The sequence below is a fragment of the Triticum urartu genome, chromosome 4 (assembly GCF_003073215.2).
Source record: "Triticum urartu cultivar G1812 chromosome 4, Tu2.1, whole genome shotgun sequence".
Classification (NCBI taxonomy): Eukaryota; Viridiplantae; Streptophyta; class Magnoliopsida; order Poales; family Poaceae; genus Triticum; species Triticum urartu.
The window spans coordinates 504,715,038-504,731,065 of NC_053025.1; the positions used below are offsets into that span (position 1 = coordinate 504,715,038).

The window sequence follows — 16,028 nt, forward strand, 5'->3', positions numbered from 1 at the left end:
AGATATATTGGTCCCCCTTCAATCCCGTATGCATCAATTTCTATGCTAGGTTGAAGCTTCTGTCACTCTTGCCCTCCAATACATAGTCCTATCAACATACAACTAACCCTAGGGTGTGATCCACGTGCGCAATCATATGATGAGCACCAAAGGACAGCAACATAACCACAAGCAAATTAAATCAATCATAGCAATTCATCAACCACCGATAGGACAACGAAAATCTACTCAGACATCATAGGATGGCAACACATCATTGGATAATAATATGAAGCATAAAGCATCATGTTCAAGTAGAGAGTACAGCGGGTTGCGGGAGAGTGGACCGCTGTAGATAGAGGGGGAAAGGTGATGGAGATGTTGGTGAAGATGGCGGAGGTGTTGGTGTAGATCGCGGTGATGATGATGGCCCCCGTGGCACTCTGGTGCCACCGGAAGCGAGGGGGAGAGAGCCCCCCTCCTTCTTCTTCTTCCTTGACCTCCTCCCTAGATGGGAGAAGGGTTTCCCCTCTGGTCCATGGCCTCCATGCCACGGGAGGGGCGAGAGCCCCTCCGAGATTGGATTTGTCTCTCTGTCTCTCTCTGTTTCTACGTTCTCAGATTCTTCCCTTTCACCGTTTCTTATATTCCCGGAGATCCGTAACTCCGATTGGAATGAAACCTTCACCATGATTTTTTTTCGAAAATTAGCTTTCTTGCGGCCGAAGAAGGGCGTCAACCACCTTACAGGTGGGTCACGAGGGTCAGGGGCGCGCCCTAGGGGGGGCGCGCCCCCTAACTCGTGCCCACCTTGGACACTGGTTCACGTTGATTTTTCTTCCAGATTTTCCAAATATTCCGAAAAGTATCTCCGTCCATTTTTATCCCGTTTGGACTCCGTTTGATATGGATATTCTACGAAACCAAAAACATGCAACAGACAGGAACTGGCACTGGGCACTGGATCAATATGTTAGTCCCAAAAATAGTATAAAAGGTTGCCAAAAGTATATGAAAGTTGAATAATATTGGCATGGAACAATAAAAAATTATAGATACGACGGAGACGTATCACAAACCAATCCGTGGGCGATATGTATTACTAACCGTCTGCGATGAGATTCACAGGATAAACAAAGATAACAAATTAATATGAGCGAACGGAAACACAGATATATACAGTCTGCTTAATTTAGTCCTTCTTCTTATTGTTGTTGTTGGATGGCCCCGCGACATCGTCTTGGCGAGGACGCTTCTTGCCGCTGACTGTTGGCTTTTCATCACCGCCGCCATCGTCATCGTCGTTGCTGTCATCGTCGTCCTCCTCCTCTTTCGACCATTCCTCCTCATCATCATCGTCGTCCTCTTCTTCGTCCTCCAATGGTCCTCGTCCATCTGGTTGTCGACTGACGACTCCGAAGACAACGTCCCTTCCATGACCCAGATATAATCGAGGTCTGGGCTCGACGCCGGACTCATGGAAGACGAGCCGGATGATTCCGGTGTTGACCTATCATCGGGCACCAGACTGCTGGCCGAGCTATCGTCCTCGCTGTCGCTCGACATGGCTGCAGAGTGTGTGCTAGTGTGTAGCGCGGCCTGCCAGGGACGATGAAGATGGTGGACACTTAAGCGGGGTATGTAGAGAAGAGGAAATGCCACTTAAAGCAGGGGCAGATGTACTATCCAACCGCTGATATAATCACCCGCAATTATTTGTACCCAGTCGCTTCAAATTTTCGGGGTTGTGCAGGACTCCTATTGGCTGGTTTCTTTTTTCAGGACAAAAACAAAGGAACGAGTTTTGGGATTATGCACCAGTACCAGTAAGAACGAAGTAGGGCAGTTGGCAAGCAATACATTGAGCTCTTCTTATTGAGAAAGCTAGTAATAATCAAACTACAAAGGAAAAGAAAAAAGACAAAGAAAAATATCTGCACGAATCTTCGCGTAACATCAATGGCATAAGACCTAGATGTGCATTACTTAGAGCACATCTAGATGTGCTTTAGCAATACTGTCAAACAAAACCCCTAATCATCTTGCAAACAGGGCATAGAACATGGCTAATGCGACAACCGCAACTACACATGCTAGTTCCTTCTTGTCTCTTGCTTTCATTTGTTGCCTGTGATTGATTCTTTCTTGCTTCATCATACTGATTGTACATTCCTGATACGTCTCCAACGTATCTATAATTTTTGATTGTTCCATGCTATTATATCATCTATTTTGGATGTTTTATATGCATTATTATGCTATTTTATATTATTTTTGGGACTAACCTATTAACCTAGAGCCCAGTGTCAGTTCCTGTTTTTTTCTTGTTTTTGAGTTTCGCAAAAAAGGAATAGCAAACGGAGTCCAAACGAAATAAAACCGTCGCGATGATTTTTCTTGGACCAGAAGACAACCAGGAGACTTGGAGATGAAGTCGGAGGAGCCACGAGGCGGCCACAAGGTCGGAGGGCGCGCCCCCACCCTTGTGGGCCCGTCGTGCACCTCCTGACCTAATTTCTGCGCCTATATATTCCCACATATCCCCAAACCAACAAAGGCATCCACGAAAACACTTTTCCACCGTCCAAGGAGGAAGACATCGGCGCTGCGCACCCTCCTAGGGAGGTAATGAAGTTTTATTTGTTCTATGTCCGGATGTTTGTACTTCCACAGGAGATCTAACCCTTACTCTCTCACCTCCACAGGGCTGGCTTGAGAAGGCCAAGCAGATCAACGGTCCAGCCCCGCTGCCCGAAGACCCTAGGCCGGCCCTGCTAGGGGAAATGCTGACCGTGGCGCCAGAGAAAAAAGAGAAAAAGAAGCAGAGTTGAGGGAGGCCCGAGAAGGCCTCCTCCCCAAGGAACTGTTGGACAACAAGTCTGGGGATACCCACGCCTCCTCTACTCAGGGGAAGGAGCAAGAAGAGGACGGGGAAGAGATCAGGGGAACAATAGTGCCGCCTGAGCGGTACTACCGCGCCCTCCAGCGGTACTACCGCGTGGAGATGAATAGTAGACAATACCTGCGGTAGTAGAGGAAGGTAGGGCGGTAGTGCTGCCCTAGGCGGTACTACTGCTAGGTACGGCCGCCCTATTGCCGCTCGTGGAACAGACCGCACCAGAACGAGGCAAATAAGCGGTACTCCCCGCGATACTCTCTAGCGGTAGTTCCGCTTAAGTGGTACTACCATGGAGAGCAACGGTACTTCTGCTTAGCTCATCGAAGTCCTATAAATTCGCGGTAGTATAGAGACATTTAGCCCCGTAGTACCGCATGAGCGGTACTACCGTGGCGAACTGCCTCTCTGCTACCGCTCATTTACAGAACCCACGAAAATAGGTGGGAGTAGGAGCCGTACTACACAGCAGCAGTGTCGCTGGAGCGGTACTATCGTTGTGAGAAGCGGTACTACCGCTTAGCCTGTTTTGCCAAGGTTCAAACATAAGGATGAACAAGCTCAAATGCGGGGAAAGGAAACAGGGGGCAAGGAAAGTGCACGTGAAGATTCCACCCAAACCTTTCCGAAGCGGAACCCCTCTTAATAGTACGGTGTTTCTACGACTCAACCACCAAAAAAGAAACGCAAGAAAACATCGTCTTTATAAATCTCCAGAGGGGTTCAAATCGTCTTGTGCCATAAGATAGATGTATGTGAAATGTTCAACGCACACGATTAGACAACAAAAGCATTATCATCAATCATCAAAACCATTAAAAAAGAAATATGCCCTAAACAGTATTTCAATGAAGAAACATGACCCTGCCCCATTGAACTTCATGTGCTACACCCAAGATGGAGACTTTGTTCTCTTTTCATCTGGGCTGTTACATAGAAGAAATTGCAGCATTGCGGTACCAAATAATTATTCACTCATTGGTCAATGAAATTGCTGAAGTGTATGATAGATCTGTGATTTGAAGTATGCATTGTAGCTCGTAACAACGCACGAGCGTTTTACTAGTGGGATATGTGAAGGCCAGATATGATGAAGTTGTACCGTAGGACCAATGACAAAAACCCGGTTGAAAGTCAGGACGGTACTGGCGAAAAAAAAATCGAGACTAGATCAATTTTCGTGACTTTGTTTAATGGGCCTTCGAAAAAGGCCCAACAGGTAAGAAAACAGTCCGGTTCCACCGCGGGCCGGACCGACGCGCACAGAGCCTGAATCGGTGTCCTCCTCGGAAAGCAATCCACGTCCACGAAGGCGACACCGCAAATAAGAACTCCACCCCCCTCCCCACCTTGGATCAGCTTGTTCCCCAACCCGAACCCAACCCTCGACCGCAGCGACTCACAGCGGCGCAACCATGGTGCTCGAGGTCAGTACATCCCGCCGGCCTTCCAGATCGCCTCCGCCAAGCTTCGATTCCTAGCGATTTCTCACCGTTTGTTTGGTTTCCCCTCCTTCTGCAGTCGACGATGATCTGCATAGACAACTCGGAGTGGATGCGGAACGGCGACTACTCGCCGTCCCGCTTCCAGGCGCAGGCCGACGCCGTCAACCTCATCTGCGGCGCCAAGACCCAGGTACCGCGCCCCCTCCGACCCGATGGATCGACCCGGTCCCGTCTCGCTGTGTGTGGGCTAGGGTTTTGTGTTCCGGATCTGACTCGTTTGTCGGTGGCCTCTTGCAGTCGAACCCGGAGAATACGGTGGGCGTCATGACGATGGCCGGCAAGGGCGTGCGCGTGCTTGTCACCCCCACCAGCGACCTCGGCAAGATCCTCGCCTGTATGCACGGTAAGCTCCCGTCAGTACCCCAATTTCCGCCGTTACCCCGTGCTGGCGCAGAAGTTTAGGGTTTCAATGTAACTGTGTAAGCTCGTCGGGCTTGGTGTAGCCTTTTGGATGCCGTTTGTTGGCAGTACGACCCTTAGTAGGCCTTTGTTTCACAAAATATGCTAGCAAAGTAGGAATTGTAGTTCTAATTGATATCCAACAATTCAATGCACAGGGCTGGAAGTTGGAGCTGAAGCAAACTTGGCCGCGGCTATTCAGGTTGCTCAGCTGGCGCTAAAGCATCGCCAGAATAAGAGGCAACAGCAGAGAATTATTGTTTTCATTGGAAGGTATGTTGAGCAAATATGAGCAAGATAACATCCATGGACCCTATTTTGTCTGAATTATAGCTAATTTTGTTGCCCTCATATCTCAGCCCTGTGACATACGACAAGAAGGTCTTGGAGACAATAGGGAAGAAGCTGAAGAAGAATAATGTTGCCCTTGACGTTGTTGATTTTGGTGAAACTGATGATGAAAAGCCTGAGAAACTGGAAGCGCTGATCGCTGCTGTGAACAGCAGTGATAGCAGCCACATCGTCCATGTCCCTCCGGGTGACCATGCCCTTTCTGATGTTCTTATAAGGTAACTAACTTTCTTTCATATCCTTAGGGCTCTAGGTTGATATGACAATGTACTTTGGCTGACCACCTTATAACCCCTACCTGTTTCACAGCACTCCTATCTTTACTGGCGAAGAAGGTGGAAGTGGCTTTGCTGCTTCTGCAGCAGCTGCTGCAGCCACCGGAGCTACTGGATATGATTTTGGCGTGGACCCAAATGTGGACCCAGAGTTGGCACTTGCCCTACGGTTGTCTATGGAGGAAGAGCGAGCTAGGCAAGAGGCTATCGCGAAAAAGGCTGCAGAAGACAACAAGGATCAGCCCTCAAGCTCTACCGATGCTATTATGGCTGAAGCGGAACTTACCTTAAATGCTCCTGCTGATGTTGACGCAGATCTACTCAAGGTATTTTCATCATCCAATGCCTAATTCCAAGTTGGAGTAATACTATATCATAATAAACTAGATCTGTTTTAGCTTCACCATGCTTATGGACTGCCTAGTACAATATTTTATCTGCTAGTAATGGTGCTTCTGTATTTCCTAGTGATCCTACATGTATAACACTATCGCGTAACTTTTTATAGAGAAGCAAAAAAAGTTGATTTGTTTGTTTGTCATTGCACTCATAATCGTAAATACACGTCCAAGTTTTGATTACACATCCATTTAACAATATGCTTTGAAAATGAAGTATCGTTGATGCAACTTCTTACCTAGTTCTTTCTTGGTTTGTAACTACTATAGAACTAGGTTACAACTGTTAATCGCCCCAAAAGAAAATATAGCAATCATTTGGTTTGCTGATAAATCTTGTGGGTGGTATTATTCTGTTTTCAGCTGTATCTTATTCTATTGATATCAGATTGATAATATTGTAACCCACAGGATGATGATGATGCTCAGCTACTACAGCAAGCACTTGCTATGTCAATGGATGAGGGTGCTTCAGGAGCTGCAGCCGTGGCTGATGCTGCTATGGCAGAAGCTGCTGCAGATGACCAGGATTTGGCATTGGGTAGGTCCTTCTATTTCTTATGCCAATTTTGATTATTAAATTTGAAGTTTATTTCATCAGATTTAGGAGAAGAGAAATTACCAATCTCTAGTTTAGAGACATCAGCTTGTCCCATATTTATCCTTCTGTAGGAAAATATTTGCTTATAATGCAATTTCACTGAAACTCATAGACCACACCCTCTGCCTGGCTATTTGCTTGTTTGATGATCGCCAACCAAACTGTACCGAAAAGTTGCACCTGAGCTGAAAGAAAAGAAAAGAACAATTCTTTTGTGAAGAAACCTTGAAGATTAGCATTAACTAACCTTAGCAGTATGCGCTCACGTAAAATATCAGCAAATATTCAAAAGATAAATTTCAGAGATTCCTGCTGCTGTCATATCATCTTTAAAAATGTCCACATATTTCACGTTGAATTTCTCCTGTCCCTTATGTACATATGTATAAATTATGTATAATTATGTCTTTTTCTTAGTTGTTATATAATGCAGACTTGCAGAACTTCTGTCTTAGCCTCAGATCGAAATGTTTACATGTTCTGATGTGTATTTTTCTATGCTGCATGCAGCTCTTCAAATGTCTGTCCAGGACGCTGAGGCTGCTGGTCAATCTGATATGAGCAAAGTGTTTGAAGACAGATCATTTGTGACATCCATCCTTAATTCGGTAAGCCTTCTCATAGAAGTTAAAACTTAAAACCAGTGTCATGTAAACATGAATTTAGCAGTTTCAGTTGCTTATAATTGGTTCCCCATCGCCTCTTATTTCAGCTTCCTGGTGTTGACCCCAATGACCCATCTGTGAAAGATCTACTGGCATCTTTGCATGGCCAAGGAGAGGTAAAGATCTTTACCTCTCTCCTATCCTTATGAGTTCCCCTTTTGTTCTTCTAGTCCAGTGATGGCATGATGTAACACAGTAACAGTGTTCTTGTCCACAGTTTTGAATGCTAGAGTTGTACCCTCGTCATTTGGTTCATGCCATCTTTCATTTGGTATGCCCAAAGGATCTAGTTCTTATGGTGACTGGCAAACAAAACTACCTCCAAAATTCAATAAATAAGTAACAGTTTGTATCATGTCATCTTCAGACAAGGGAAATGCTGAACTTGTTAAAGAGTACAGCTATAGTCATGTCCATAAAAATGGTATCACCGCAATATTTATTAAGCAGCTTAGTAGTAAAATATTGGTTAGTTGATAGATTTATTATGCAATGTGATTTATGTAGTAATCATGATTTCTTTACCATGCATCTATATCTTTTATTGTTTTCTGCACAATCTTTACCAAGTCTGACTAACATTTGTCTGGCAGCAGGAGGAGAAGAAAGATAAGGAGGACAAGCCAGACATTTCTGAAGATGGGAAGAACTGAAGGCAATGAACATCTATTTTCTCGGAAAAGTGCAGGCGCATGAAGTGAAGAAGATTGCCTGCATTAGCTGCTTTTACACTCGGGCTCTATGAATTTACTTAATCCTCTTGTAACTGCGTTGATGATAACTCAAATGCCGAGAGAACTTGTATTATGTCTGCTCTCACGAATGCTCCTTCATGTTTGTCTTAAGTGATTACATGTTGCAAATTCATTTGTACACTTTATGTCTGTTGAAGGTGAAGTTGAACACATTGACAGCTTGTAGCTAGCACCTAGCATCGTTGAAGTAGGGCATTGTTGTATCTGCCCCACTGGTCCCGGTCAGTAGGTTGGGACATGCTAGCTTAGAGCATCTACAACCACAGTGGCCCTGTTTGGATTCATAAGTTAGAGTTAGATTGGACTCAACTAACCCAAAAATATCCAAACAGGAGGGTTAGTTTGGGTTAGATGCATCTAACCCATTCAAAAAATCTAACCCACTCAAGAGGTGCTTATTTGGGTTAGTTTTTTTCGGGATCAACATTTTTTTCTCTTGCTTTCACCACAGCAAATCCCTCTTCAGTTCCTTCCTCTCGCACTGTTCGTGAAGGCGTCTCTAACTGAGTTAGAGTATCCAAACAGGGCCAGTGTCTTATGTTCGTGTCCAGTCTCTCGTTTGCAAACCCTTGAATCCCTCAAAAAGCTTGATTCTACTTCCTCGGTTCCAAATTACTCGCTGCAAAAACGAATGTATCTGAAACTAAAATACATTTAGATACATTCATACCTGAGACAAGTAATTTGGAACGGAAGGAGTAGATTGAAATAATCAATATGTAAAATCGGAACAAGTAATTGAGGAGATTCGTGCCTGAATGTACATGTGCTCTAATCCTTTGAGCTCAGCGGTCTCTATTGGATCTCTTCCTGGATCCATGCAAAACGATCAAGAAGTTCAAAATATGCCCCAAGGGAACATATGGGTGCAAGAACTCCTCGTTCGTGCAGGGGACGGGGTCCTAGTCGACGGATCCGGAGTTGCCAAACTCAGACCGTTGCCCACCATGTCAAAAATGATCAACAATCACCAGAGGAGCTGGGTGGAGTGGACTGGAAGTGGAATGTAATGGTACTCCAAATATGTCTAAGATTTGGTCAGGGGTACAAATATGGACATGATATATGTGGGGTCGAAGTGGGACGGTCTGACGTGGTGGACACCGCCCAGACATCCAAAATCCATCGAATGTATGGACAGGTTTTAGAGGTGTCGGACAATCCATACGTCATACGTTTGGGTTGACTTTGAGGAATCCGATTAGGTGATTTTTTGATCAGACTATTCTAAATGTTTAAAAACAATTTGAGGGGTCAGCTTGTAGATGCCCTTAGTAAACGGGTATATTTTCTTAGAGCATCCAGGGCCTATTGTCGGGCAATATTCCAAAGACATCCCCCTTTGTGGTTTAATTACTAAAACTTAATAATACAAATTCCGTTGTACTATAATTTGTAGGCAGTACTTCCTTCGTTTTAAAATAAATGTCTTAACTTTAATACAATTTGTACTCTCTCTAATCCTTATTACTTGTCGCGGCTTTCAAAAAGTCACTTTGGAGAACAGCTGCATTGGAGCCCTATATGTTGAATAGTGCCAAAATGCTTCTTTGAAGTTTCAAAAAAAAATCTGAAAATGTATCAACACATTTATATGGACATGTATTACACATGTGCAATTTTTTATGCTGAAATATGTAACCATGTGAGTTACACAAAAAAGACAAAATGATGAATTTAGAAAGATGAACAATGCATGCATTATTCACTATTTGGAAATCACCATTTTGTCATTTTTGTATAGCTCACATGTGTACTTATTTCTTCACCAAACTTTACACAGGTGTAATATACATCCATATGATCACGTAGAATTATTTTCGGAATTTTTTTGAAACTTCAAATGTGATTTGTAAAGTAATTAAAATAAGGTCCTCCAATACACCCCGGCTTCAAAAATCCACTCTCTCGCGGCTTTAGCCTATTTGCCTGTATAGTTCCACCGATTGATTGACGAGTCACATCGCCATTTCCAGCACCAATCCATGCAGTCACTGACGCGTCCGCGCCTAATTACAGCACTGCATTTGGACGCTAACCACACGAAGCCAAGCGGGTGCTTCTCCGGCCTTCCCGTCCTCTGATTCCTGTTAGACAAAGCCCCCAAAGCGTCCGCTAGCGACTCTCCGTAGGCAATCACCCTAGGACCCTCTAGCCGGTGCCCCGCCTTTGGCCAGCAAGCGGGTACAGCACTGACAGGAGACCCTCGTCGCGTTTCTCTTGTTCTTCTTCTTCTTCCACTGCGGACCGACGGCGAGACGACGACCCGTCGCTCTCCGGCCCCTTTTCCAGCCAGCGCTGGCGTCCTTTCCGTTCGTCGTCGTCGGCGGCGGCTCGCGCGTGCAGAACCGGCGAGCGTGTCGCGCACTCGCGCCCATGAAGATGAGATTTTCCTGGCCCAGGTAAGCTGTCAGCGTTTGGCCGAGTCTCCTCGTCGGCGAGCGTTGATCCGATCCCCATCTTCATGCCCTCCACGTCACCGGAGCCCTTCTGTCCAGATACTGTGTGCAGACGCAATACCGCATCCGTGTCGGTTTGTATTTGACCCGCGCGTCGGGTGTCTCTGTCGTCCTTCTGTCACCGGGGGTCCTACCGCTGCACGTCTGCATTTATTTAGGGGACGCGGCGTTCTGATCGCGTCCGAATAATAAGTGCGCGCCGTGGTTCAGTCGTTGACGCAACTAAAAATGATTAATTATTACGCAATACGAAATCCTTTTTTTTTGCGAGTGTACGCAATACAAAATCAATTGAATCGTGGGCACAAGTCACAGGAGAAATTGAGAGAAGAAGAAAAGAATTGCGTACAAGCAAAGTAAAATGCGACGGGATCGTGAGACTTTGCTGGGTTAAATTGATTTTGAACCTGAAAATCGTAACTGGCGCTTATTTTCAGTCTGAGAAAACATGATTCCATCTTTTACCCGCGTGGTCTGTGGTGTTTCACATTGACGCGGAATCAACTGAAACGAAAGGAAACATCAGCACTGGAGAGCCGCCTACGACCCGATGGCTCATGAGTGAGCACTCGCGCACGTCAGAGCGCCAAAAGATGATGATTACTCGGAGCAGACATAATAGCAAAGCAGGCTCATCATTTTCAGCCCTGCCTACCTGACTCTAGCGATTCTAGAAAAGGCTGGCTGGCTGGCTGGCTTTAACGAGATTCGTGGTTATCTTCAAAGGAAAATGAAAAACCGGGCTCCATTTAGTTGGCGCAATCCGTATTTACGCAAACAGATTTCCGAGGATCTTCACAACTACGTACTCGTACTCCGTACTGTTTGGCCCGCCGGCCCGCCAGAAAGTAATGCCACCGGTGACCATGCGGCGGTACCACTTCTGCACCTCATAAATCGGCCATCAATCGGGAGGTTGGAGAAACGCAGCCCCGCACGGCCGGTGCGCGACCGCGAGCAGCTTTCAATCTCGCGCCAGCGGGTCTCCTCGTCCCACCTAGAAATAATAATAATAAAAGAGAAAAAAGGGCTCTGTCCTGCGCACCAGCAAATGTGTGAGGTCACCGACGCACACGTGAAACCGAGGAAAAACGGAAAAAGCATCGAGGAGAGGAGCCCCCGTCCCCAGCTGCCGCCGCTTTCTCTTCTTTTCTCGCGGCAAATGGCGAATTGGTTCTCCTCTTTCACCTTTGCCCCCTTCTTCTTTCTTCCCTTGGAAGCAAAGAATGGGCACGCACGGGTCATGACGACGAGCCTGCGTAGATGCTAGGCGGGGCGTGCGGTGGCTTCTTCCATGCCCCGCGGTCGCGTACGCCGGTGACCAGCGCGAATCTTGGTGCAGGATCGTCTTGCCGACGGCACCATCATTGATCATTGGTGGTAATTCAGATCGCCATGACGATGATTGCACGCCACTGCGTGCTACTGCTCCTCGCTGTGGCGTGTCACATCTTCGTCATATTAACGGGTGAATGTGATTATGCAAAAGGCGCGCTCATTGGATAAGAACCGATGATTAACGACGACGGTGGAGCAATCTAGGCAGCCAGACTGTTATCTTGAAGGGATATCCATTCACTTGTTCAGATATCTATCCAGTACAAAGTAACAAGAATTCCTTATTTGTAAAAGGGGATAATAATTCTTCTGTATCACAAAAAGTTATCCCTGTTTTTTTATTGTTGAGATGAGAAATGGACAGGCAACGCAGCACAAGGAAGGCATGTGTGGGAGGGACGCCCGTACCCCCAGTTGCATTTGCATCCTCGCCTTTTCATTTTGTTTTTTTATATATAATAAAAGGAGGCGAATGGAATTTTGGGCTGCTCGCCACACTTCTTTTGTATAAAGCCGACCCTGCCCCGCCTCACCTAATTGTCAAGAGACAGGCGGACCAAACCCACACCCATACAAGGCCAAGGGGCAGGCAACCCTCCTCAAGCCTCAAGCAACCAACGCGGCGCCAAGGAAGAACCCCTCCCTTCTTCCACCCACCGATCCTTCCCTCCGTTCCTCGTCCTCGCCGGCGACGACCTGCAGCCATGGCAATGGCTTACAAGATGGTAAGGACCCATCCAGGCCTTGGCCGCCGCTGCTTTCCTTCACGTGTCTGGGGAGAAATTTGAAACGACCGATGGTGCGTGCAGGCGACGGAGGGGATGAACATCAAGGAGGAGTGCAAGCGGTGGTTCACGGAGATGAAGTGGAAGAAGGTGCACCGCTTCGTGGTGTACAAGATCGACGAGCGGACGCGCGCCGTGCTGGTGGACAAGGTGGGTGGCCCCGGGGAGGGGTACGAGGAGCTCGTCGCCGCGCTGCCCGGCGACGACTGCCGCTACGCCGTCTTCGACTTCGACTTCGTCTCCGTCGACAACTGCCAGAAGAGCAAGATCTTCTTCATCGCATGGTAATTCTTAGCCTGGATCCCTCCCTTAATTCCACTCACTCCCTTCTTCTCGTTTGTTCACCGCCGAATCGAGTAAAATCATGGCGGCTGATCTCGGTTATTAGCCATACTGATTACGAATTATAATTATTGATGCGGATACTGCGATGCTGGATGGTTTCTTGGTTCTGGCGGCTAAGCATTCCTTGTAAACAGCTTTGATTGTCCGAACCGTAGGTTTTACATCAATTTCTTGCAAGACATGCAAGTCAAGCCATTCATAAACCACGGCAGCTGCCAGCAAGAAACTAGCCAAGATACCAAATCCTCTTTGGTCCTCTGCACTATATAACGCACTAACGCCAAGTTGGTAGTAATTACATGACGCAGGTGCAAATTACTAGTACATCAATTGACCATAGTCCTACCAACTACTACCAAACAAAATCGCAATCAAGCAACCACACATTGCATCGTCACTGAGACAGAAGCCCAGAATTAAAATTAAGATGATATGGGGGGCATCTCCTCTCAATATGCTCACACCAGACGACCAAGGTAGCCAGAGAAATTGACAGGAAATCTGCAGACCAAATGACTCTGCAATCAGCCCCGTATCCTTATCGCAAAGGAGGAACGCCGAACACGCATCAAGCTTTTTCCATTTTCCACAAAGGTTGGTTGTCTGGCCCATACCCCCCGCTGCCTTGTCAAACTCAAACGCAGGTCTGGTCGAGATCATGACGGGGGCCAAACTTTCTTGGCAGGGCCATCATCATGCTTCTCTTTCTTGCTTTGCTTTGTCCTTGCCGCGGCATCTTTGTTACTGTTGTCTTTAGTACTCTTCGCTGCATTATTTTTCTCTTAACCCCCACAGCTAGGGCGGGCGGGCTCTTTAATCAGATCAGATCTGGAGACCTGTATCCATCTGTTGTGCAGATCTGCCTGTCCTTGTATATTAGATTTATCGCCCCTCATCGAAAGCAGGCACCGCCCATACGAGTAACCTTTTACGATTGTCTTTCAGTCAACATTTCACTGGGAGCGCTTAATCGAAAGTGGGCAGTTTGATCAATCAGTTCCTCCTGTCCTCCTTGGATTATCTTATCAAAAGCAAGCACGATTAAAGCACTTGACAGCAGAACTGGCTATTTAAGTAGTGTTAGGTTAGCAAGCCTGTCGAGTGTCCATTCTCCATTGTCCACCAGCAGCCGGTCTCCTTTTGTTAAAGCGCTCTGGCTTTGTTCGATGGCAACTGCTGCTGGTGCATCGGCCTCACACGAGTACATACAAAGTAGTTTCGTCATAATTCAGTGGGATTAGGATGCATGCATGCATTACTCGATTGGTTGATGACGATGATTTGTTGCTTTGTTTTTCTCTTCATTCAGGTCGCCGGCGGCGTCGAGGATAAGGGCCAAGATCCTGTACGCGACGTCGAAGCAAGGCCTGCGGCGGGTGCTGGAGGGGGTCCACTACGAGGTGCAGGCCACCGAGCGCTCCGAGATGGGCTTCGACGTCATCAGAGAGCGCGCGCAATGAGCGAGCCGCCGCCCAGAGCGAGCTTTACTATGTTGGTGTGCCTGTCGCCGACGATCGCCGGTGTACTATAATCGAACGGACGCTGATTGGGGCTGGCTGGTTGGTTGGCTCGTGTGCTCTGCCAGCAGCCTCGCTCGACGCGATCTGACGAGGGTTTGGGCTTTGATTCAGTAGAAATTACCGATCCGTGGCTTGAGATTGTGCCGTACGTGCGTGTGATGTATAGGGGGAGCTGAGAGAGCGGCAGCGGATTAATGAAACGTCCCATCTCTGCGTGCGACGTGGAAATTCCACTGATGCTGGGGATGCCCCGACTTGGTTTGCTATTGTGCTTCAACCGCTCTTCAAGATGGTACTACAACGGTTGATTGCTCTGGGTTGTCTCTTTGTCTGGTGAAATTGTTCCAGGCGTTCTTCGCCTCTGTTACGCCCAACTCAAAGCAGAACTTGTAAGGACACGAGCGACTCTTCTTCAGATTTTTGTAAGGAACTAGAAGGAGGAGCTGCGCCGTTTTCCCGTGGCAGCGTGTGTTTTTCATGCGCCTCGCTGCGCCAAATCTAAAACATGGGCATCATAGAAACAACATAATGTAACATCCCGATTCTCGAAATGTTTAAGATTTTTTTTCAAAAATCAAGGCGAGAAAATTTCATCTGTTTTTTTAGAAAGCTTAAATTGGACTTTTATAATTTAAAGGATTTAATTTGACTAATACCAACCTAAATTAAAATTGCACTTTTGTTCTTCTCTTGTAGTTGGGTTTATTTTATTGCCTCTGGCATATTAAATTATGCGTCACTATTTTTTTAAAGTTGTTTGCTATTGCTCCAACTTTAATCCCTTTCTAGATTTTCATTTTCTAAAAGGAAAATCAATTTCTGATTACTTATTCTCTCTATCAAACCCTTCTCTATCAAACCCTGGCCATAATTTTTCAAGGTACAATCTGATTTCTTTCTTTTCTCATTTTCTTTCGCCCGATTGGGCCATGCCCATTTTTATTTTCTTGCTAACTATGTTGGGCTGTGGCAACCCATCCCTCTACCTTATGGGCTGGCCAAACTGGCCCATCTCTCCCGAGCGAACCCCTCTTTTCCTTTCTTTGTACGTTCAGAGGAAACATCAACATGTAGAAAAGGAAAGGACACAAGGAATTTGCTGCCCTCCTTAATTCCATAAACCCATCGGTTTCTAAAACGGAGAGGCTTACCATGCACCTCCACTTCTTCTTCCACCGCAAGGGCTTCTTCTTCCTCCACCCACATGTACTCGCACACATTACAGAGAAGAAGAAACGTTCAGCCACTCTCATGCCCTCCCCTCAACTCCCATAAATCTCAATCCTTTTCACTTTTGAAGATACCTAGACGTCCACCACGATCTCCTTTCACATTCCTATGAGTCCTCATGCCCTCTCTATTCCTCCTCTGCCCAAGAACCCTCACTGAACTTTTGAAGCTCCATGGACGCAAGGTTTCGATCCCGGTGACTCAGACCATCTCCATCCATGCCCTTGCGCCAGAAGGTTCCCCTGCACACCATGGTTCCATTCAGGAAAGAAGGAACATGTCCCGTCGATCACACACGAAGAATTCAGCATGTTCGTCTACACTGTTCATCGAGTTCGTCGGATCGATTCGTCGCGCTCGGTGAGCTTCTATCCAATTCCTTTTGTGCGACTTCAAAACATCATTCACATTATCTCCTAGACATCATAGTTCCTCCTATTTTTATAGTTGGGCGCGTGGATGCTATCCGTCGCATAAATCGTAGGTCATGGTCACATTTCCATCGTTTTTGTTCATCGTTTGATCTC

The 16,028-nt window shown here is 46.6% G+C and overlaps 2 protein-coding genes across 3 annotated transcripts; both read left to right on the forward strand.

The window, feature by feature from the left end:
- Positions 1-4,143: 4,143 nt before the first annotated feature.
- On the forward strand, positions 4,144-7,976 carry LOC125552301 (26S proteasome non-ATPase regulatory subunit 4 homolog). 2 transcript variants are annotated; one of them, XM_048715795.1, is made up of 10 exons: positions 4,144-4,302; positions 4,397-4,510; positions 4,618-4,723; positions 4,938-5,052; positions 5,139-5,348; positions 5,440-5,731; positions 6,215-6,344; positions 6,915-7,012; positions 7,117-7,185; positions 7,663-7,976. In XM_048715795.1, exons 1-10 carry the CDS (start codon positions 4,291-4,293, stop codon positions 7,720-7,722), a joined length of 1,206 nt encoding a protein of 401 aa, XP_048571752.1. In that variant the 5' UTR covers positions 4,144-4,290; the 3' UTR covers positions 7,723-7,976. The 2 variants fall into 2 exon arrangements, with proteins under 2 accessions (XP_048571752.1, XP_048571753.1); XM_048715796.1 differs by having other exon boundaries at positions 7,666-7,976.
- A 4,117-nt stretch (positions 7,977-12,093) lies between these two features.
- On the forward strand, positions 12,094-14,585 carry LOC125552302 (actin-depolymerizing factor 5). The gene is made up of 3 exons (XM_048715797.1): positions 12,094-12,346; positions 12,431-12,690; positions 14,061-14,585. The coding sequence occupies exons 1-3, from the start codon at positions 12,326-12,328 to the stop codon at positions 14,209-14,211; spliced, it is 432 nt and encodes a 143-aa protein (XP_048571754.1). The 5' UTR covers positions 12,094-12,325; the 3' UTR covers positions 14,212-14,585.
- Positions 14,586-16,028: the final 1,443 nt, after the last annotated feature.

What these genes read in the sequence shown, in the direction of transcription:
- LOC125552301 (XM_048715795.1), top strand. An exon ending in TTGACGCAGATCTACTCAAG is followed by an intron (nt 5,732 to 6,214) that starts GTATTTTCATCA and finishes TGTAACCCACAG; the next exon opens with GATGATGATGATGCTCAGCT. An exon ending in TGACATCCATCCTTAATTCG is followed by an intron (nt 7,013 to 7,116) that starts GTAAGCCTTCTC and finishes CTCTTATTTCAG; the next exon opens with CTTCCTGGTGTTGACCCCAA.
- LOC125552302 (XM_048715797.1), top strand. Translation starts at nt 12,326, where the DNA reads ATGGCAATGGCTTACAAGATG. An exon ending in TGGCAATGGCTTACAAGATG is followed by an intron (nt 12,347 to 12,430) that starts GTAAGGACCCAT and finishes TGGTGCGTGCAG; the next exon opens with GCGACGGAGGGGATGAACAT. An exon ending in AAGATCTTCTTCATCGCATG is followed by an intron (nt 12,691 to 14,060) that starts GTAATTCTTAGC and finishes CTCTTCATTCAG; the next exon opens with GTCGCCGGCGGCGTCGAGGA.